The sequence below is a fragment of the Globicephala melas genome, chromosome 8 (assembly GCF_963455315.2).
Source record: "Globicephala melas chromosome 8, mGloMel1.2, whole genome shotgun sequence".
Lineage (NCBI taxonomy): Eukaryota > Metazoa > Chordata > Mammalia > Artiodactyla > Delphinidae > Globicephala > Globicephala melas.
Window position 1 is genome coordinate 822705 of NC_083321.1, and position 21147 is coordinate 843851.

At 67.0% G+C, this 21147-nt stretch overlaps 1 protein-coding gene across 1 annotated transcript in view; it reads left to right on the forward strand.

The window, feature by feature from the left end:
- The window catches only part of MUC5B (mucin 5B, oligomeric mucus/gel-forming), a 51818-nt gene that overhangs the window by 15407 nt on the left and 15264 nt on the right, over positions 1-21147 (forward strand). Inside the window, exons 4-35 of the mRNA XM_070046187.1 lie at positions 3290-3383; positions 5568-5714; positions 6284-6337; positions 6788-6922; positions 7234-7495; positions 7600-7714; positions 7835-7925; positions 8145-8251; positions 8959-9160; positions 9597-9722; positions 9852-9969; positions 10057-10195; positions 10491-10601; positions 10698-10767; positions 11126-11263; positions 11622-11786; positions 12154-12248; positions 13234-13360; positions 13588-13843; positions 14326-14378; positions 14497-14597; positions 14722-14873; positions 15357-15495; positions 15600-15713; positions 16616-16795; positions 17592-17831; positions 18719-18875; positions 19150-19278; positions 19467-19614; positions 19728-19771; positions 19846-20043; positions 20270-21088. Of these exons, the coding sequence (XP_069902288.1) occupies positions 3290-3383; positions 5568-5714; positions 6284-6337; positions 6788-6922; positions 7234-7495; positions 7600-7714; positions 7835-7925; positions 8145-8251; positions 8959-9160; positions 9597-9722; positions 9852-9969; positions 10057-10195; positions 10491-10601; positions 10698-10767; positions 11126-11263; positions 11622-11786; positions 12154-12248; positions 13234-13360; positions 13588-13843; positions 14326-14378; positions 14497-14597; positions 14722-14873; positions 15357-15495; positions 15600-15713; positions 16616-16795; positions 17592-17831; positions 18719-18875; positions 19150-19278; positions 19467-19614; positions 19728-19771; positions 19846-20043; positions 20270-21088 (5026 nt within the window). The remainder of the gene's footprint in view (positions 1-3289; positions 3384-5567; positions 5715-6283; positions 6338-6787; positions 6923-7233; positions 7496-7599; positions 7715-7834; positions 7926-8144; positions 8252-8958; positions 9161-9596; positions 9723-9851; positions 9970-10056; positions 10196-10490; positions 10602-10697; positions 10768-11125; positions 11264-11621; positions 11787-12153; positions 12249-13233; positions 13361-13587; positions 13844-14325; positions 14379-14496; positions 14598-14721; positions 14874-15356; positions 15496-15599; positions 15714-16615; positions 16796-17591; positions 17832-18718; positions 18876-19149; positions 19279-19466; positions 19615-19727; positions 19772-19845; positions 20044-20269; positions 21089-21147) is intronic.

Here is a 21147-nt window from a genome sequence, read left to right on the forward strand (position 1 = left end):
GGTGAGAGGGACGGAGAGATGAAACGGGCAAGGAAAGGGGTTGTGTGAAGACCAGGAAATAGAAGAAGATGTTGGGTGGGGGTGGGGGGTCTTGGTCTTCACACAGGGCAGGGGCTTCCTGGGGGAGGGTCTCCACATTCTTGCAGCCCTGGGGCAGGGTTAGGGGAGTGGGCACAGCCTTTCTCACCATGGTGGCCGCTCTGGGGACGAGGATGCCCCGGTGGAGCCTGATCCCACCCCCCTACACTACCCGGGTATGGACTAGGGTGGGGAGCACCCCATCGGGCAAGTGGAGGCTTCCACTCCCCGCGGAGGCAGCAGGTGCAGAAGGCCTGCATCCCTAGACGGCCCGGGGCCGGGCTCTGAGCAGGCCTAGAGCCAGCCAGGCCTTTGACGCCCCCAGGGCCATACCTTGTACTCCTGAACCCTCCATGGTGTCCGGTGTGGAGCTGGGCAAACAGCCAGCACTCGATAAATGCCTGAAGCTTGATGCACCCCAGTGCCCCTGGCCCTGACTCCGCACTGCTGTGGTGAGAGGCCGGTGGGCAGGGAGGGGTGAGCTGAGAAGGGCGCCCAGCGTTCTGTGATGACCCCTCCAGGGGCTTCCAACAGGGCCGAGGGACTGGCCGGGGCAGCCCAGCTCTGGGCTCTGTGTGTGGGGGGTCTTTTCTGGGGGGTGGGATCACGTCTGCCTGCGGGCTCTGCAGGCTGAGCGCGGGACAGGGTGCGCCCCAGGCGGGGCAGGTCCCTGGCACGTCCCTGCGGCCTCCCCAAGCCCCGGGAGGCCTGGCCCGGGCTCTCCTTCCCAGCAGCCTCACGCTTCGCTTCCTTCTTCTTCTGTCCTCGGCTCTCTCAACTGTGAAGGGGTAAACTCGCTGGGCAAACAGGCTGGGCTTGGCGGTCCACATCCGGGATGTCTCAATCCTGCGACCCTGGCGGCCCCCACGGCCAGCCCTGCCCGAGGGTGGTGCTCCGGGGGGGAAAGGGCAGCGTCGGGCCATGGCACAGCCGTCCGCCCCCTCAGTCTTCCGGTGCACTGACTGAGTGCCTACTGTGTGCCAGCTGTGAACAGATGGGCCAGGCCCCTGCCACATGGAGTGTTCCTTCCGGGGTGCTGGTGGGGGGGGGGCAGACGATAACCTTGAAGCTTGAAGAGATAACATCCTCGAGGGCCGAGGCGCCCAGGCTGCTCACACATGGTGCTGGCGGGTGCGGAGCGAGGGGCCGACCTTCGTGGGCACTGGGGCTGGCGGGGCCCCTCTGATGGCTGTGTGGTGCTGGCCACCCAGGGCGGGCGGAGGGATGTACCAGCCTTGAAGGCGCCCAGCTCAGCTCTGGGCCAGGGGTACAGATTGAGAGCTGAGGCTTCGGGAGCGGGGAGAAGGCGGGCACGGGGGCTCAGTCTGGGAGGCCAGATTCCCTGCTTCCTTCCTTCCTTCAGGTGGATTCAGGGGTCCGGGCTGTGTGCACTCCCCACCCACATGAGGGACCAGGTGCCACGGCCTCGAGCACCGGCTGTTGGCCTGGAGCGAGGGCAGGAAGGCCAGGCCCAGCCACAGCCTGAGAGCTCAGGAGGGCGGGGTTAGGAGGGTGGAGGGAGGGGTCCAGCGCACCCTCCAGGCCTGTTCTGCAAGGGGCCCCACCCAGCCCTCCCCCAGAGGCCCCTCCAGCTGTGCCCTCTGCAGAGGGGACAACTGGGTTGGCTGTGAAAGAGAACTTTGGAGATCACGCACCCCAGGCCGGGAGGTGACAGTGAGGATGGGGGAGGGACAGCTGGAGGGCAGCCTGAGCGCCTGCCCTGGGGTCCCAGAAGCGGGCAGTGAGTGGGGTCTGAGCCTGAGCTGAGACCCAGGGCCTAGGTCTGCAGGAGCCCCCATGCTGCTGCCGGTGCCGGAAACGGCCCAAAGACACCAGGAACCAAAAGGAGACGCAGGACCTGTGGGGCCATTGGCCAAGCTGGGGGGATGACATCGGTAAAAGACGTTTAGAGCTTTAAGATGGGGTTTCCCTTTTCCCCAGAAATTCCACTTCAACGGACTTATCCGAAAGACAAAGGCGGAGGGCAGGGCGGGGGTGGGGGTGGGGGCCTGTGCACCCCGCCCCCCAGCCGTCCTGTGCTCAGACACAGCAGGTTTGGGGTGAGGACGCCCAGTGGCTGAGAGCCAGAGCCAGAGGAGGGAATGGACGGGGGGGGGAGGAGTGTGGCTGGGGGGCTGCACTGACCAGGGCCCCCCCAAAACCTGCCATACCAGTCAGGGGAGCAGGCCTTCGTGGCTCCCGCTTGGGGCAGGTACTGGGGTTTAGAGATCCCTGGTTCCCCAGTGCCCCCCGTCAGCCCTGCGGGGGGCCCCGGGGCCACATCACTTTGTACACGGGTCCCTGCTCAGCCTGCCGTTGGCCGGGGACCCCAGGTGGGTTTGGGATTCCTCTGTGCCCCTTCCCTGGGGTTAACCAGCCGGCCTTGGGCATGAGGCGAGGGTCAAACAGGACCCAGGCTGGGAGCCCCCAGCCCTGCCTTGGCCAGTCCCGGCGTGCGCGCCAGGGCGTCCATCCTCAGGGCCTCAGTTTCCCCTTGAGTTTGAACTTGGTGACAGAGAGGAGCCCAGAGGCCTGGCAGGGTCCTGCTGGCACAGCTGGGAGCTCTGGGACCCCCGGGAGCCTGCAGACTGGTATCCCCCTCCATACATGGCATGCACACCCCGCAGCGAGCAGGACCCCCGCCGCCCCCGCCAGGCGGAGTGATGGCCTTGCAGCCCCTGCTCACCCCTCGGGGATGGGGTGGTGAGCACCTCTGGGCAGCTCCCCCACGGCTGCCTCTTCCCCTCCAATCCCCCCTGACCGCCTCAGCCAGGCTCCCGGGAGGTGCTGCCCCGGGGTCTGAGCCCGCCTGCTGCCCACACACCGCACCCTCCCCGGGCCCATCCTATCGCGGGCGCGGGGCTGCAGCAAGGCGGGACCCAGGCAGGCCGAGGCGGCCCTGCTTTGTGGGGGCTTTGCCAGCACCACCCTCCGGCTCCGTCCACGCTTTCTCTCCTGATCTCAGAAGCGGCGGGCTGGGGCGTGGGGGAGGGGTCCTGCACCTCTGGGGCCCAGAGCCGCAGATCCTTCCTCCTCTAGGCTCTTGTGTGCCACGGCCCCTCCCCAAGAGCAAACACACGTGGCTGCCGTGGGGAGAGGACAGCACCCTGCGTGGCCCAGGAGCTGGGCACGGGGCCAAGGCTTCCCGCTATATAAGCCCCAGGGCCCCCAGGGGAGCGAGCGTCGTGCCCCACTCCCTCCTCGCCGCCAGCCCACCGCCGTGCCGGCCCTCAGGATGGGTGCCCAGAGCAGGTGCCGGGCCCTGGCCTGGGCCCTGGTGGTCCTGCCCTTGGTGCAGAAAGCAGGTAGGGCCTAAGCCCCTCACTCCATCTCGTCGGCCCCCGCAGGCCACTCGCCTGTGTGTCTCCTGCCGACACTGCACAGCGTGTCCTCCGTGGGGCCCTGCACGCGCCAAACTCCCGGCCCCCCCGGAGCGCCCAGCTGCGTTGGGAAAAGTTAGGTCCCCCTGGGGAAACTGAGGGTCTCAGCCTCCGGGATGGGGTTGGGGGGGCTCTGGGTGAGGAGACTGGGCTGGGGGTTCTCTCTGGTTCCCGTGAGGCCCCCAGAGCAGAGCGGGCAGGGGACGGCACAGCTGCCTGACGGCAGGGAGAGCAGCAGGGTTGCATCTCCCACACTCCGCCCTCTGGGCTGGCCCGGGGTCACGGCCATCACGGCAGCCCCATCCCAGCGCCGGCTCTGCTCCTGGAGCTATAACTGCCCTGCGGTCTTTCTCGTCCTCACCTGACTGCCGCCTGTCTGGCCCTGTGGCACTCCAAGCCGGGGAAGCACCGTGAGCCCTAACGCTTACTGTCAACACGAAAGATGCTGCCTGGGGCGGCCGGTGACACCCAGCTGGGCTGGCCTGGAGCCCTGGCCACCGGGGGCCACCCCTCCGTCCCCGGGCCCCATGGACTGCTCCGGCAGCCCCTCTACAGCACCTCAGCCCAAGCTCGGGGGTCTGGGCAGGTGGGCACCAGCCCGAGGCTCTCTCCATCTGTGAAAGGGAGGTGCTGAAGGGGAGGGGGTTGTCTCCCAGAGCCCCTGCCCCAAGCCGCCTTTCTGGGAGGGCGAACTGGGCTGGGTACGGGGTGGGGGGGGCATTCCCATGGGAGCTCCCGGTGGGGGTCCCGCACGGTTTGGGTGGCCGGCCAGCCTGCCTCAGCTCCGGGGCAGCAGGCCTGCCGTCAGCCCACTCCCCTCCCTCTGGCTGGGGGCAAATCCCTGGGATGGGTCTGTGCTCCTGTCAGAAGGAGACGCGCGCCGTGGCGGGCATGGGCTGGGAGACGGAGCAGTGAGCCGTGGCTTGAAGCAAGACCTAGTTCCCTGCTCAGGAAGTGGGCCTGGGCAGCCTGGATGAAAACCAGGAATCCCAGCTGCTAGTCCCCCAGGGGCTCAGGGCCAGAAGCAAGGTTCCCCTGGCCCTTGACCCCACTGGAAAATGCATTTCTCAGGGAGGCGAAAACTGTAAAAACAGGTACAAAGTTTATTACTAGAGACACAGCACAACCTGTGGGAGAGCTCCCAGAGAAACAGTTTGTTTAGTTAAGACAGAAGCAAGGCAGAGATACCCTAATCCTAACCACTCACCTCCCCCAGAGAGAAAGGGTGTGGGCGCCCCCCCCAAGGAGGAGGACCCCAGGAAAGAGGCAGTGAAGTCATTCATACAGGGCAGTTCTTCCGGGTCTCTGTTTACCTCTGGCCAATTATCCGGTTTCCCTTTCCACACCCTTAACCGCCCTAGGACCCTCCCCAACATGCGTGCGCAACCTTTAGCCAAGATGGATCCCAGCCCAGAGGCCTATGGGAGGCCTTGGCATCACCTATTAGGGGGTGGCGGCCCCTCCTTTTTGACCCCCAAGGAGCCTTTCTGCGCGTGTGCAGTGTCTCCCTTGCCCCAGGGATGGGAAGTACGTGATCTCTTGATCTTTTCCTCAAACAAAGGTTAGCCCCTCTCTGCTCCTGCCACGGCTGTTACCTCAAAGCATCCACCAGAAGCAAAGCCCAGCTTTTTACCCTGTTCCTGTTATTTCCATCTCCAAGTGCAGACGGGAGGCTGGATGTAAACATCTAGCCTGGAGCCCATCTACCTCCTGCCTCAGATGGGTGTCCCCTGGGCTGAAGCCCCCTTAGGGGTGGGTGAGGTTGGGCCCTGCGTGGGGGGGCTTCCCATCAGGACGATGTGCACCGGACTACAGCGTGATGGGGTGGTCAACAGCAGGCATTTCTCTGGCCAAGCGCTGGACCCAGGCTCACTGGGCCGTCACCTGGCCCAAGGAGGGTGTGACACGTGAGCCTGTCCGTGTGAAGCCCCCTGATTTCCCGACCATGGGGTGGGTACCACAGCGGACACACGTGGGAGGGGCCGCAGGTCGGGGGTCAGGGGCGGATGGGGGAGCAGCCATGCTTCTGGGAAACGCAGTCAACTAGGGCCCTTAGGAGGAGAGAGAAATCCCAGGCCAGTCCCTGTGGTTCCCATGTCGGTGTCCCAGACGGGAAAGTCGCACAGGGAGTGGAGGCTGGCATGGTAGCTGTGGAGCCGAGCCCCAGCGCCACTGGGGACATGGGGACCCCTGGGGCTGCCCCTCCCACTCCCGAAGAGGCGCCGGCTTCGGCCGAGCATGGAGACCCCCACAGACGTGATGAAGGAATTCGGAGGCGCTAGCCCGAGAGCGGGGTGCCCCAGCCTGAGCCTGAGACAGAGGGGCCTGGAGGGGGGCACAGTCCTGTCCATCAAGATTGTGGGGGCACCTGTGCCTGGTGGCGGGGGACACACAGGTGACCTGGGGAGCCGTGCCGGCACTGGGCCCCCCAGGCCTCCCACCTGCCACGGCTGGTAGTTTTAAGGTGGAGCTGGCTCTGGTCTTGGGTTTCTGCTAAGTGACGCCCGGGAGCCTCCCCAGCCGTGTGTGTCCTTCTCCCCAACAAAGCCAGGCTCTGTCCTTCTCTGAGGGATGTGTGGATGGGGCCGAACGCTCTCCCTGGGGTGGCCTGGGGTCAGTGAGGCCAACAGCTTTTCCTGATTCCATTCTACCCTGAGCCACAGCGAGATGCGGTGCAGACGGGGAGGGCGGGTCAGCTCCCTGCCGAAGCTCCCATCCCGGCATCGGGTGCTGTTCACGTGGCCACCATCCTGCAGCCCTTGGAGACCAAGGGACAGGTGGCTGATGTCAGGCTTCTCAGGGACTCCGGTTCCCTTTTCCCACAGAGACCCAGGGCAGCGCGGAGCAGAGCTGGGCGAGTCAGGAGGCTACCATGAACGGTGAGAGGGTGGACAGTGGTAGAAAGGGCCCCACACGGAGCTGGCAGGGGATCTGGGCAGGGGTGGGGGGTGGACCCTTTGCCGCATTAGCGACGTGCCACAGAGACCCTCCTGGATCCCATCTGCCCATAGGACGGGACAGCGGAGGGGGTCTAAGAAAACAAAGGCACCGAGCGGACGGGCTCAGACGCTCACATGCACTCACACACGTGTGCACACACATGTTCACACCCACACGTCTGTGCTTACATGAATGCCCACCCACTCACTCGCAGGCGTGGACACACTCGCATGCTCACACACACACACACAATCGGGGAAACACACAGACCTGGGCAGGAGCGTGTCCTGGGCAGATGGATAGGGTCCTGGAGGGGACAGCGTTAGTCCTGGGCTCCCTTGGCTGGGCCAGGGTTGGCCTGAGGCTCCCTGCTGCCCCGGGGTAGCCAGTGAGGAGGACGGCAGTCCGGGGAAGGGGCGTCCTGGCTGGTCCCTGCCCGGCCACGTTCGGGTGTGACACGGCTCACTCTGCAGCCCGGCGTGTGACCTTCATCCCGCCCATCACTGGCTTCCCCACCATGAGCTGTAAGTGGTCGCCCATTGCCCACAGGGGCAGGGGTGTTTGCCAGCCTCAGGGGGTGGCCACAGACCTGGGGATGAAGCCGGGACAGTGTGGGCAGCCGGGAAGCTGGAGCTGGGCTGGAGCCGGGCCTTGGGCGTGGCTGGGAGCCATCCCTGTAGATGGTTCTGCTGGGGGCTGACCCGGGTGCTGGTGTCGGAGGAATGGGAGAATCCGGAGCAGAGGGGAGTGAGGAAGGGGGAGGCGGCTCCCCACCCCGAAACCGGGGGCCTGGTCCCAGGGAAGGCTGCCCTCCCCCACCGCGCACTCCCCACAGCCCTGAACACGGCGCATGGCGGGCGGGTGTGCAGCACGTGGGGCGACTTCCACTACAAGACCTTCGACGGCGACGTCTTCCGCTTCCCTGGGCTGTGCAACTACGTCTTCTCCGCGCACTGCGGTGCCGCCTACGAGGACTTCAACCTCCAGCTCCGCCGCGGCCTGGTGGGCTCCAGGCCCACGGTCACCCACATCACCCTCAAGACGCAGGGGCTGGTACTGGAGGTCTCCAACGGGTCCATCCTGGTCAACGGGAGGCGGTGAGCCTGCCCGGGTGTGGAGGGGCCAGGCTCCAGGGTGGGCTGGGCTCAGAGCTGGCGGGGAGGGCGCTGGACCCGTGGGAGCACCGAACTTTCCGGCCCAGGGAGGAGCTGCCCTACAGCCGCGCCGGCCTCCTGGTGGAGGAGAGCAGTGCCTACGTCAAGGTCAACATCCGGCTGATGCTAACCTTCACGTGGAACGGAGAGGACAGCGCCCTGGTGAGGCTGCCCGCCCCGACCCCCTCCCCACCCAGGGGCAGCCCTGCGGGAGCTGGGTGGATGGGGGCTGGGGGCCCTGCGGGCCCGCAGAAGCTAGAGCTGCCCCTCCCCCGCCCCCAGCTGGAGCTGGACCCCAGGTATGCCAACCAGACCTGCGGCCTGTGCGGGGATTTCAATGGGCTCCCGGCCATCAACGAGTTCTATGCCCACAGTGAGTGCGCAGCAGGTGGCCGAGCCCAGGCTGGACGGTCCCAGGGAGGCTGGGGCGCAGGGTGGGGGCCTCGCCGGGACGCTGGGCAGGGAGCAAATCGGGGGGTGGCAACGCTTCCAGTGATGCCCCAGAGGGAAGTTTCGGGGGTCCTGAGCATGGGCGGGAGCTCTGCCCCCAGAGCCCCTCCGGGCCCCTGCATGGAGTGCCTCCTCTCTGCAGATGCCAGGCTGACCCCTCTACAGTTTGGGAACCTGCAGAAGCTGGATGGGCCCACGGAGCAGTGCCAGGACCCCCTGCCCTCCCCAGCTGACAACTGCACAGATGAGGTGAGTGCCTGCCTGCAACCCCTGCAAATACGTGCCCCCCCAAACACAGTCTCACCAAGAGGGGGGCGCTCAGGAAGCCCAGAGCAAAAGCCCTTCCGATGTGCTGGGAGGACCCCGCCTTTGGAAGTGGCCTAGCAGCTCCAGGATCCCCAAAACCAGCAGAATCCACGAGGCTTAACTGGGGAACTGAAGCTAGTCAGGGGTGGGGGCTGAACAAGGGGGATGGTCAGCGACAGGTCGGCACTGACCCTGCTGGGGCTGGCTGACCGTGGGCACCTCCGCCTCCCCCTTCTCTGAGCCGCCTCCAGCATGGGGTCTGCACCCGTCCTGGGCACGCGCACTGTGGGCAGGTGTGTCCCGGAGCCCGGGGTGGGCGCAGGGAGTCCAGGGTCGTGGGTCACCAAGCAGAGCTCTGCACAGAGCAGTAGCAAGTTCTCAGTGGTTGAGCAGAAGGACGGGTGGCTGGCTGGAGGGATGGATGGATAGATATGTGGATGGACAGATGGACAGAGGGATGGAAGGACAGATGGGTAGATGGAGGGAGGGATGAGAAGATGGATGCGTGATGGACGATGGGCAAGCAGGTGGCTGGCTGGCCGGCTGGAACCTCAGGGGAAGGGGGCTTCCTGGCCTGGGGGAAGGCTGCAGGGCTGGGGTCCCCACCGATACCGCACAGAGGACAGAGCCTCCAGCCTCTGTCTCACCAGGAGGGCATCTGTCGCCACACCCTGCTGGGCCCAGCCTTTGCTCAGTGCCACAGGCTGGTGGATGCCGAGGTGTACGTGGCCACCTGCACCCAGGACCTGTGCCGCTGCCCCACCTGCCCATGTGCCACCTTCGCGGAGTACTCTCGCCAGTGTGCCCACGCCGGGGGACAGCCGCAGAGCTGGAGGGGCCCTGACCTCTGCCGTGAGTGCCCCCATGCACTGGGGAGGAGCCCAAGGCCCTGCACCCACACTGGGTCCCTGGGGAGAGTGTGAGGGAGGCGACCCTCAGGCAGGACACCTGGCACCTGGCTGGGGATCCGGGCAGGTGGAGCCCCTCGGGGGGCCCACGGTGAGAGGATGGGCAGGAGATCAGAGGGGAATATGAAAGGCCTGCGGGCCCCCGAGGGCCCAGAGGGAGGACCTGGCTTGGGCACACTGAGCTGGGCTCACCCCTGAACCCAGGTGGGGGCGGGGGGGCTGCCCCCGGAGGCTCGGGGCCCCACGCTCCTCTCCCCTTCCGCCTCACTCAGAAGATGGCTAGATGGGGCAAGAGGCGCCCCTTTGGGGACCCTTGGTGGCACATGGAAGGCGGGAGCAGGGTGGCTTCCTGGGGCCAAGCCCTGTCCTTCTCCCCACAGCCCAGACGTGCCCCCTGAACATGCAATACCAGGAGTGCGGCTCACCCTGCGCGGACACCTGCTCCAACCCTGAGCGCTCCCAGCTCTGCGAGGACCACTGCGTCGACGGCTGCTTCTGCCCCCAAGGCAGGTCCTCCAGGCCCTTGGGGACCGCCCCCTATCTGGGCCTTTGCCCCCATCCGGTCGCTGTGTTTCCAACGCCTGAGCCCAGCCTCCGCTGACCACTTGTGCCCCCCACCCCCCGCTGCTCCCCAGGCACGGTGATGGACGACGTCACCCACTCGGGCTGCCTGCCCCTGCGGCAGTGCCCCTGCATGCACGGCGGCCGCCCCTACGCCCCGGGGGCCTCCTTCGCCACCAGCTGCAGCTCCTGGTAGGTCCCCCGGCCGGCCCCGCCCCTGCCCCGCGTGGGGCTCACCTCCCCCTCACCATGGCCCCTCTGTCACGGCTCGCCCCCCAGCACCTGCTCCGGGGGACTATGGCAGTGCCAGGACCTCCCGTGCCCGGGCATCTGCTCCGTCCAGGGCGGGTCCCACATCTCCACCTATGATGAGAAACTCTACGACGTGCACGGGGACTGCAACTATGTCCTAACCAAGGTGAGCCCCGCCTGCTGGGCCCTCCCGGGACCCTCCGTCCTCCTCCACCCCAGGAGGGGTTCCATGACGGCCATCCGAGCGGTGAAGTCCCCTGGGGTTCCATTCCGAGAGGAAGCTCACACTCATGGGGGCCAAGGGGCTCCCAGCTCTGGACAAGCTGCCCAGAGGTGACCAGGTGCCAGAGGCCCCCGACCCTGCAGGGCTTCCTGGGCACAGGGCACCACACACACACAGTCCCTCCCGCCCGGGGTGGGGGCTGGCCGACCCAGGACACGGGTGGGCTCTGTGCCGTCAGATATGTGCAGGCAACGCCCTCACCGTGCTGGCCGAGCTGCGGAAATGCGGCCTGACGGACAACGAGAACTGCCTCAGAACGGTGATGCTGTGGTTGGACGGAGGCGACACGGTGAGGGCCCGGCTGGGGGCGGTGGCAGCGGCCCTCCGCGGGCGGGCCGGCCGGGCTCCGCCCCGCGCTGACCGCGGCCCCGCCTCCTCTCCCCAGACCATCCAGGTCCAGGCCAACGGCGGGGTGTTCGTGAACTCCATCTACACGCAGCTGCCCGCGGCAGTGGGTACGCGGCCCCCAGGGAACGGGCCCTGCGGCGGCCAGGCGGGACCTCTAGGAGGCGCCACCGAGCCAGCTCTCTGTGGCCTTGGGAGTCCCGGAAAGGCCCCGGGCTGGGTTCCCACCTGCAAGGTGGGGCTGACACGGGCCTCATCTGTGACTCCGTGGGGACCCGTGTGGCGCATACTCGGTGCCCGGCCTCACAGCAGCGTCAGCGGTCACGGCCCGAGCACACATGCGAGCTCCTGCCCAGCTCCCGGGCCCTGGAGGGGCGGCCGGGGCTCCTGCCGGGCAGCCCCCCGAGCCCTCGGCCCAGGCCTGGCTGGTCAGCACGGCGGCCGCTGACTGTCCCCCCCAACCCGCAGCCAACGTCACCGTCTTCAGGCCGTCATCCTTCTTCATCCTGGTGCAGACGGGCCTCGGGCTGCAGCTGCAGGTGCAGCTGGTGCCCCTCATGCAGGTGTTCCTCAGGCTGGACCCCTCCTACCAGGGCCAGATGTGCGGTGAGGCCAGCGGTGGGCTTGGGGGGCTGGGGGCGGGGCGGTGGGGGGAGCGGGGGGTGGGCAGTCAGGCCAGAGGCGGGGACTGGGGAGTCAGCGGTTCCCCGGGCGCAGCAGGGACCCCGGCCCCGGAAGGCGGGCCGGGAGGATGGAGAGCAGGACACGCTGCCCTCACAGCGGGTTTCATGTGGGGGCTGCCTGTCCCCCCACCAGGGCTCATCTGCAGATGGCTTTGGAACCAACATCCTGGGATGGGGCTCTCCGGCGGGGCCACGGTGTGGTGGTGCCTGTAGGACCCGCAGGCTCCTGGGAGCCTGGGCCGAGCTGGGCGGCCCGCTGATGCCCACCCCCCCGCCCCCAGGCCTGTGCGGGAACTTCAACCAGAACCAGGCCGACGACTTCCGGACCATCAGCGGTGTGGTGGAGGGCACGGCCGCCGCCTTCGCCAACAGCTGGAAGACCCAGGCCGCCTGCCCCAACGTCAAGAACAGCTTGGAGGACCCCTGCTCCCTCAGCGTGGAGAACGGTATCCCCAGCCTGGGGGTGGGGGGGCCTCGGGTTACCCTGCGGCCGGGCCTGGGAGCTGCCCGTCTGTCTAACCCGGGCTCCAGGGTGGCTGGGGCTGGGGGGTGAGCGGGGCGGGGTGCGGGGTCACCGACAGGCTGCAGGCCCACCCCCGGGGGGGCGCCCGCTGCCCTGTGAGCTGGGCCCACGCGGCGCGGCTGGCGAGCCCCCAGTTCCGGTTCGGTTCCCCCAGCGGAGCGGCCCCCACAGGGCCTGCGTATGCCGAGTGGAGGCTGGGCGGGTGGGCAGGTGCAGGGGAGGAGGTGTGGGAGGAACGCCAGTGACCGCTGAGCTGCGCCCGCGACAGTCCGCGTGCCTGCCCTCCCCAGAGAACTACGCCCGGCGCTGGTGCTCTGTGCTGACCGACCCTGCTGGGGCCTTCTCATCCTGCCACTCTGTCATCAGCCCTGGGCCCTTCCACTCGGTGAGACCCCCGGCCAGCCCCTGGGTGGGGTGGGGTGCTGGGGGCAGGACATGCCCCACTCCCGGCTCCCTCTCTCAGCACCGCCCACACCTCCGTGGCCGAGGGGCATCCCACTCTAGGGACATGGTCACTGCTGGTGTGTTCGGTGCCTGGGACGGCCATACCAAAGGGCCACAGACTGGGGAGCTGACAGCCGGAGGCATCTACCCACTGCCCAGGTCCTGGAGCCTGGAGGTTAAGATCATGGTGCTGGCAGACGGTCCCCCGGGGGTCATTCCTGCCTCTCCTGCTTCTGGGGGCCATGACACTGCATCACCCCAGCCTCTGCCTCGTGCCCTCCTCCTTGTGTGTCTGGGTTCAAAGCTCTCCCATAAGGACACCAGGTGTGTGGGTCCAGGCCCACCCTAATGACCTCATCCTAACTTTGTCACATCTGCAAAGACCCCGTTTCCAACAGGGCCACGTTCACAGGCCCTGGGGTCCTGATGTGGACACACCCTTTGGGGGGACACAACTCGACCCGACAGTTGGCTCACAGGCCGCTTCTCTGGAAGCCAAAGCCCTAACGCTCAGTGACTCCAGCCCCCAGGAGTGTGTGTCCACAGCTGGAAGACCCAGGCCCACTTTGGGGGGCTGCACCCCCTGCCAGCACCCTCCCGGCCAACTCACCTCCAGACATCTCCGGCCTTCAGTCTCCCCCCACATGCAGCTCAGCCAATGACGGACCTAGAACTCAAGCTGAGCCCTGTTCTGGTCCCGCAGAGACCCCTCCCTTGGACCCTGTCCTCAGCCTGGCCTGGCCTCTCCCATCCCTCAGAGCAACATGTTCCCACCCGCCCCCCCCACTGTGGCCTTACACCAAGCTCCCCGCGGGAGGCCCCGCTGCCCTCTGTCTCCTGGCCCAGACGGGGGTCCCAGGAAGGATGGACACGGAGAGAAGGGTCCCTGGTGGGCTGGGGTCCCTGACGTCCCAATGCCCCCCCAGAACTGCATGTTTGATACCTGCAACTGTGAGAAGAGTGAGGACTGCATGTGCGCGGCCCTGTCCTCCTACGTGCGGGCCTGCGCCGCCCGGGGAGTGCTGCTCGTCGGCTGGCGGGACGGCGTGTGCAGTGAGTGTCCGCCAGCCGGCTTGATGGGGCACAGGGTGGGGATGCGGGGGGACCGGAGACCCTGGGGCGCACCCCACCACCTGTCCTCAGCGAGAGCCTTAGGCCTCCCCACCCCAGCCGGCGGGGAGGCCGAGTCTCGGGCTGCTCCAGCCCCAGCTTGGACGTGGTCAGGCGGGGCTGGACGGGCTGCCCGGCTACTGACCTGTATGTAACCTGCCGGCCCCCAGACAAGTACATGAGCAGCTGCCCCAAGACCCAGAGCTACGCCTATGTGGTGGACAGCTGCCAGCCCACCTGCCGCTCCCTAAGCCAGGCCGATGTCACCTGCGACGTGGCCTTTGTGCCCGTGGACGGCTGCACCTGCCCCTCGGGCACCTTCCTGGACGACACCGGTGGCTGCGTGCCTGCCGAGGCCTGCCCCTGCTACTCGCATGGCTCTGTGCTGGCTCCAGGGGAGGTCCTGCACGACAACGGCGTGGTGTGGTGAGGCCCCTCCCCGCTGTCACCCCCTCCCCGATGTCATGCCCCCCAACCCGCCTGCTCCACACACAAAGATCTCCGTGCCTCCCCCAGGGGACTTTAAAACACAGAGGACGCCCTGGGGAGGGAAGTTCAGCCCCGTGCACCCCATAGCCGTTCTGAGAGGGACCCCTCCTCTGGCCCGGGAAGGTGTTCCAAGGGTCTGAGGCCCGTGGGGGTCACGGTGTGTGCCCTGGAGGGCCCACCTGGGTGCACCCCTGTCCTGGCCTCCCTCACCCCCTCCCGCCCAACTCCAGGTACCTTCCTGGCACCTCTGCTCATTCACTCAGTGCGTTCGCGGGGATCTGGGGCCCTCACCGTACCCCGGAGCAGGCGCCTCCCTCCCCTCATGACAAGGCCCGGGGGCCCAGCCGGCCGAGATCTGGGTGAGGTCTGTGGGGCAGCGGGCGGGTGCCCAGACCGGCCATCGTTCTCATCTCTTGTAGTTCATGTGTGAGCGGGAAGCTGAGCTGCCTGGGAGCCATGGAGCAGAGCACAGGTTCTACCCACCCCCGCCCCGGGCCTCCCCCCGTCAGGGCCCCGCACCACCCCCCGACGACCAAGGGGAGGGGCTGCTGCCGGGCCGGGCGGCCCACCCAGCGTGGTCTCCTCCTCAGGGTGCGTGGCCCCCATGCTGTTCCTGGACTGTAGCAACGCCTCCGCGGACACGCCCGGGGCCGAGTGTGTGCGGAGCTGCCACGTGCTGGATGTGGACTGTGTGAGTCAGCTGGGAGGGCACGGCAGTGCTGCCCGGGGCCAGGGGTGGGGGGCAGCGTCCCCTGCCCCTTGGTGTCCCCGAGCCGAGCCGGACGAGCCGCTGATGGGCGTCTGCCTGTCCACAGTTCAGCACGCGCTGCGTGTCGGGCTGCGTCTGCCCCGCGGGGCTGTTGGCCGATGGGAGCGGGGGCTGTGTGGCCGAGGAGGACTGCCCCTGCCTGCACAACGAGGCCGCCTACAAGCCTGGGGAGACCATCAGGGTCGACTGTAACACCTGGTGTGTGGAGGGGCCGCGGAGGGGGTGGTGTGGGCGGAGGCCACGGGGGCAGCGGCCCGAGCGGGCCTCGGTCAGGATGTCCTTGGCAGGAGGCCGGAGAGGAGCTGAGGCCTGGAAGGCCCTGGGTGGCCCGTTCGTCCTCTGGAAGGTGCCCAGGGACTGGCCGCCTCTGCCCAGGAGACGGCAGGGCCGGTTGAAGCTGCCCTCAGGGCCGTGGGCCCTGCACCCCAGGCGCCAAGGGTTAGGGGAGCCTGCAGACAGGAGCCCAACTCGGGGGTGGGGTGTCAGATCCCGCGTGCCCCGAGCTCCCTGCTCCATTTAACCCCTCCAGCCTGGGGAGGGGCACACCGCACCCCTGTTTTATGGAAGAGGCACTGTGTCCTCGTCCTTGTCACAGTCGTGACGGGCTCGGCCGCGGCTGCCTGGTGAGGTGGTCTCCTGGCCCGGCCCCCTGAGCAGGGCATCACCTCCCCTCCCATGCAGCACCTGCAGGGGCCGCAGGTGGGAGTGCAGCCGCCGGCCCTGCCTGGGCACCTGCGTGGCCTACGGGGACGGCCACTTCATCACCTTTGATGGCGAGCGCTACAGCTTTGAGGGGAGCTGTGAGTACACGCTGGCCCAGGTACGCGGCCCCCCTCCCTCGGCCAGCACATGCTGGCCCAGGTACACGGCCCCTCGCCCGCCCCCGGCCAGTGAGGGACCACGTCCCTCTCCTCCCCCTCCCAGGACTACTGTGCGGGCAACGACGCCAGCAACGGGAGCTTCCGCATCGTCACCGAGAACGTCCCCTGCGGGACCACAGGCGTCACCTGCTCCAAGGCCATCAAGATCTTCCTGGAGGTAGGGGCACCTGGGGACCATCTCCCTCCCTCTGCAGCCCCGTTGGAGCCCCAGCCGGGGCCCCTGGACCTCCAGCTGTGGCCTCGGGTCTCACGGCCGCAGTAACAGCCACAGCCCGGGGACTTGCAACCTGAGAAGTTAATTCTCTCATGGTTCTGAGGCCAGGCTCCCGCCACAGGCTCCAGGCGAGGGTCCTTCCTGCCTCATCCAGATTCTGGGGGCTCCTGGCTTGTGACTGTGTCCCCCCCGATCTCTGCTCTGTCGTCACACGGCCCCTTCTCTGTGTCCTTTTCCCCTGTCTGACCTGGTAGCAACCCCCGTCCCTGGATCTGGGCCCTCCCTAAATCCACGACGGTCTCACCTCCAGATCCTTCACTTCATCACATCTGCAAAGACCCTTTTTCCAAATCAGGGCACATTTGCGGATTCTGGCGGTTAGAACTCGACGTGTCTTTTTGGGGGGCCTTCATTCAGCCCCCCACACCTGGGGTGACCAGTTCTAGCAGAGGGTGGTCAGAGTTCACAGTGCAGAGAGCAGAGCTGCTGACTGGGGGCCACTTCCCACCCACCCCAAAGGTGGGGAGAGGCGTGAGGAAGGCAGCAGAAGCATGGGCGGCAGGCCCGAGATGGGGCCGGCTGGCCTCCTGCAGCTCCTGTGCCCTCCGCCCCACTCTGCTTGCCCACAGCTCCCAACTTCCCACACACCTCTGCGGGCTCCCAGGCTCTCACCTCAAGTTCGCAGACAGTGTCAGGAGTCCGGCTCATTCCTAACGCCAGCCCCATGCATTGGGACCCTGAGTACCCACAGAGCCCCTGTCCTGGGCCACGGGGGAAGGGGGCTCCGGCCCCAAAGCTGGCCCCTCAGCTCCCTGCAGCCGCCGCCTCCCCGTGCCCCTCTGCAGAACTATGAGCTGATCCTCCACGAGGGTTCCTACAAGGTGGTGCAGAGGGGGCCAGGCGGAGACCTGCCCTACAAGATCCGTTACATGGGCATCTACCTGGCCGTCGAGACCCGCAGTGGCGTGGTCGTGTCCTGGGACCGGAGGACCAGCGTGTTTATTCGGCTGCACCAGGAGTACAAGGTTGGGGTGGCAGGCTGCGGGACCCCCTTGGGGAGGGACAGAGCTCTTGCTCCTAGACCTGGCCCAGCAGTGCAGTCTGGCAGCTGACGGACTGCTGAGGGCTGGAGAGGCCATGCACAATGTCCGCTTCCCAAAGGGGCATGTTGAGACCAAACCGACCAGTGGGCGTGTCAGTCCTGGTTGGAAAGCGCTCGTGGCTCCCTGGTCTCTGCACTCAGCTGTTCCATGCCCGCTGGGCTAAGGTTCTATAGGGGAGCAGGTGCCTGCCTGCCTGTCTGCCTGCCTTTCTGTCCACCTGCTTACCTGTCTACCTGCCCACCTGCCTGCCCACCTGTCCACCGGCCTGCCTGCCTGTCCATCTGCCCCACTGTCTACCTGCCCACCTGCCTACCTGTCCACCTACCTACCTGTCCACCTGCTTACCTGTCTACCTGCCCACCTGCCTATCCACCTGCCCACCTGTCTACCTACCCACCTGCCTATCCACCTGCCCACCTGCCTGCCCATCTGTTTACCTGTCCACCTGCCCACCTGCCCACCTGCCTGTCCACTTGCCTACCTTTCTACCTGTCTACCTGCCCACCTATCCGCCTGTCCACCTGCCTATCCACCTGCCCACCTGCCTTCCTGCCCACTGCAGGACTCCTCGTGCACCCCGCCTTCCTGAAAGTTCACTGGGTGCTGCCTGGGGGAATAGGGTGGCCTGCAGTCACGCCTCCCAGGCCAGGCTCTGTGCTGCTCCCTCAGGCCACCCCATGCAGCCCCACCCTGTGCCCATCTCTGCGTCCATCTGCAGGGGAGGGTCTGCGGGCTGTGCGGGAACTTTGACGACAACGCCCTCAACGACTTCACCACGCGGAGCCAGTCCGTGGTGGGCGACGTGCTGGAGTTCGGCAACAGCTGGAAATTCTCCCCGTCCTGCCCGGACGCCCAGGCCCCCAGGGACCCCTGCACCGCCAACCCGTACCGCAAGTCCTGGGCCCAGAAGCAGTGCAGCATCATCAACAGCGCCACCTTCAGCGCCTGCCATTCTCAGGTGGGCCAAGCGGGTGCTGGGGCTGCCTCCTTCCCTCCTGGAGGGACCTGGGTCTGGCCCAGGCCTGTCCTCCGAAGACGGCCTTGACCCTGACCATTGTACACGGCACACTGTGTGGACCTCCCACCAGGCAGGTGCCCATGTCCCCAGTCCTGCTCTGCTTTCCCTGATGGCACTCAGCCTCATCCCCTGGAAACGGGGCTGCGAGCCACCCAGGGAGGACCTCAACGTCACCTCTCGGTCCTCCCCCACATTCCCTGAGCCGCCAGCCCCCAGCACGGACAGAAACCTCAGGGGGCCTCAGCCCAGCCGGGCCCCACGGAAGCGGAGCATTGCCACGGCCTGAGAGCCTTCCCTGAAGCCCTTCCTGCTACTTAACAAGGACCGCAGGGCCCACTCACCGACTCGGTCTCGTGATCTGGGACTCGCGGGTGCCGAGCAGGCGGCGTAGTGGGACTGGTCCGCGGCTGACGCTGGCCAGCCTGCGTGAGGCCTCGCGTCCCGCCGGGCTCGCAGCCCCCGCCCGCACCCCGGGTGCCCTGCCCGCTGGCTCAGAAAGTCCTTTGTGCACCTGACACAGCAGTCTCCACCTCAGACGGTGCCGCCCGTGGTGGCAGATGCGAGACATGGTGGCCCTGGTCTCTGCCACCCGGGAGGGAGGAGCGGGGGGCACCCCCTCACCCTGAGGAGACAGCACCCCGTTTGCCAGGACAGGTCACAGCACGGTCACAGGGAGGGCTGGCCTACAGCTGAGTGAGTGGCGGAGCAGAGGCGAGGGAGGAGGGGTGGGTGCCCAGGTGGGTGCGCCGCAGACGGCAGGTGGGGGGTTGCCGGCTGCCCAGGGGCCGGGGACTGGCTCTTCTCACTGAGCAGACCCCACCCCCCAGGTCGACTCCACCAGGTACTACGAGGCCTGCGTGAGCGACGCGTGCGCCTGCGACTCGGGGGGCGGCTGCGAGTGTCTCTGCACGGCCGTGGCCGCCTACGCCCAGGCCTGCCGCGACGCGGGCGTGTGCGTGTCCTGGCGGACCCCGGACATCTGCCGTGAGTCGGGCTCTGTCCATGGTGGCGGCATGAGGTGCAGCTGCACCAGCTCTGGGGCCTGACGGGCACGCATGCACACACAAGGACACGTGACACGTGTGTACTACATGCATGTGCTCACGTTCGTGTGCGTACAAACCAGACAGGTTCCCCAAATGGGATGGCTCAGCGGGGGACAGGAATTTGGGGGGCAGGCCCTGAGACCCCTCGGACCTGGGAGGAGTGAGGTGACGGGGCCCGGCGGGCGCCCACAGCCTCTCTCCCCCTCGCTCAGCCCTGTTCTGCGACTACTACAACCCCCAAGGGGAGTGCGAGTGGCACTACCAGCCCTGCGGGGCCCCCTGCCTGAGGACCTGCCGGAATCCCCGCGGGCACTGCCTGATGGACCTGCCAGGCCTGGAAGGTGAGGGCAGGCTGTTCCGGGAGGCCATGCCTCGTCACCCCAGCACAGCGTGCAGGCAGTGGGGCAAGGGGGCTCCTGCCTCCCCATGCCCACCCTCGGGACGGGGGGACAGAGATGGGTGGCAGCCGGGGCAGCCCCACCGCCTGGCCTGAGAGGGGAGTGTTCTCCCTGCCCTGTGCCCGCCCCAGGTTGCTACCCAAAGTGCCCACCCAGCAAGCCGTTCTTCAATGAGGACCAGATGAAGTGCGTGGCCCAGTGTGAGGGCTGCTACGACGAGGATGGAAACTACTATGATGCCGGCACCACGGTCCCCACGGCGGAGAACTGCCGGAGCTGGTGAGCCAGTGGCGGAGCGGGGGTGGGGTCTGGGAGGACAGGAAGCAGGGCCGGGCGCACACAGTAAGGCCTGCGCCCTGCTGGCCCTCAGCGCTTCTCTCTCTCCCTCCCAGCGACTGCACCTCCAGAGGCCTCCAGTGCACATACAGCCCCGCGGGTAAGCGGGGGCCTGTTGGTTTGAGGCATGGGGGCTGGGGGCTCTGAATGAGCCCCGTACCTGTCCGTCTCCAGCCTGTACGTGCACCTACGAGGGCAGAACCTATGCCTACGGAGACGTCATCTACAACACGACCGATGGGCTGGGCGCCTGCCTGATTGCCATCTGCAGAGACAATGGAACCATCGTCCGAAAGGCCGAGGAGTGTCCCGGAACCACGCCCACAATGCCTTTCACCTTCACCAGCACTGCGGCTCCGCCCTCCACCACGGGTAAGCCTGGCAGACACACCACTGGTCCTGCCTCACTCACCAGAGCCCCTGACCCCGGTGATGGTCTGGGTGCCAAGGGAGAACCCAGTGGGCACCTGGTACAGGTGTCCTGGGTGCAAAGGATGGCCCGGGGCCAACGCTGGGGCAAGGGGACATGAGTCACCTCTCCTCTGGGCTGGCGAGGACGCAGAGGAGGCTGATGGGGACCCCGGCACCCCACCCACAGGCTCGGTCCCCACACCCTCCACCGTGTGCGTGCGGGAGCATTGCCGCTGGTCCGACTGGTACGACAGTGGACATCCAGAGCCGGGCATGGAAGGGGGCGACTTCGAGACATTCGAGAACCTGAGGCAGAGGGGCTACCAGTTCTGCCCGGCCCCAGCGCATGTCGAGTGCCGGGCCCAGCAGTTCCCGGATATGCCTTTGGAGAAGCTGGGTCAGAAGGTGGAGTGTGGCCAGGCCCGGGGGCTGACCTGCCTCAACAGTGAGCAGAACCCCCCGCTCTGCCACAACTACGAGCTGAGGGTCCTCTGCTGCGACTACGTGCCCTGCAGCACCAGCCTGGCCCCGGGCACCAGCCAGCGGCCATCCTCCCAGCCCCTGCCCACCTCCACCCAGACCACACCCACCAGAGGAACCTCCCTCCTGTCCACGGTGGCCTCCACCTCACAGACCCCAACCACCAAGTCCGCCTCAACTGTGACCCAAGTGGGCAGCAACTCTGTGGTCCTGGCCACCACCACCTGTGAGCCCCGCTGCCAGTGGACAGAGTGGTTTGACGAGGACTACCCCAAGTCCGAAAAGGCCGGAGGGGACGTCGAGTCCTACGACAAGATCAGGCGTGCGGGAGGGGCCGTGTGCGAGCAGCCCCAGGGCATAGAGTGCCAGGCCGAAAACTTCCCCAACGTGAGGCTGGAGGAGCTGAATCAGCGCGTGCACTGTGACGTCAGCTTCGGCCTGGTCTGCAGGAACGACGAGCAGGTGGGCCTGTTCAAGATGTGCTACAACTACAAAATCCGCGTGCTGTGCTGTGGGTACAGCCACTGCGGGGAGCCCAAGCCCCCCACCACTGCCACCGCATCCACTGCCACAGCCCCCACGGCC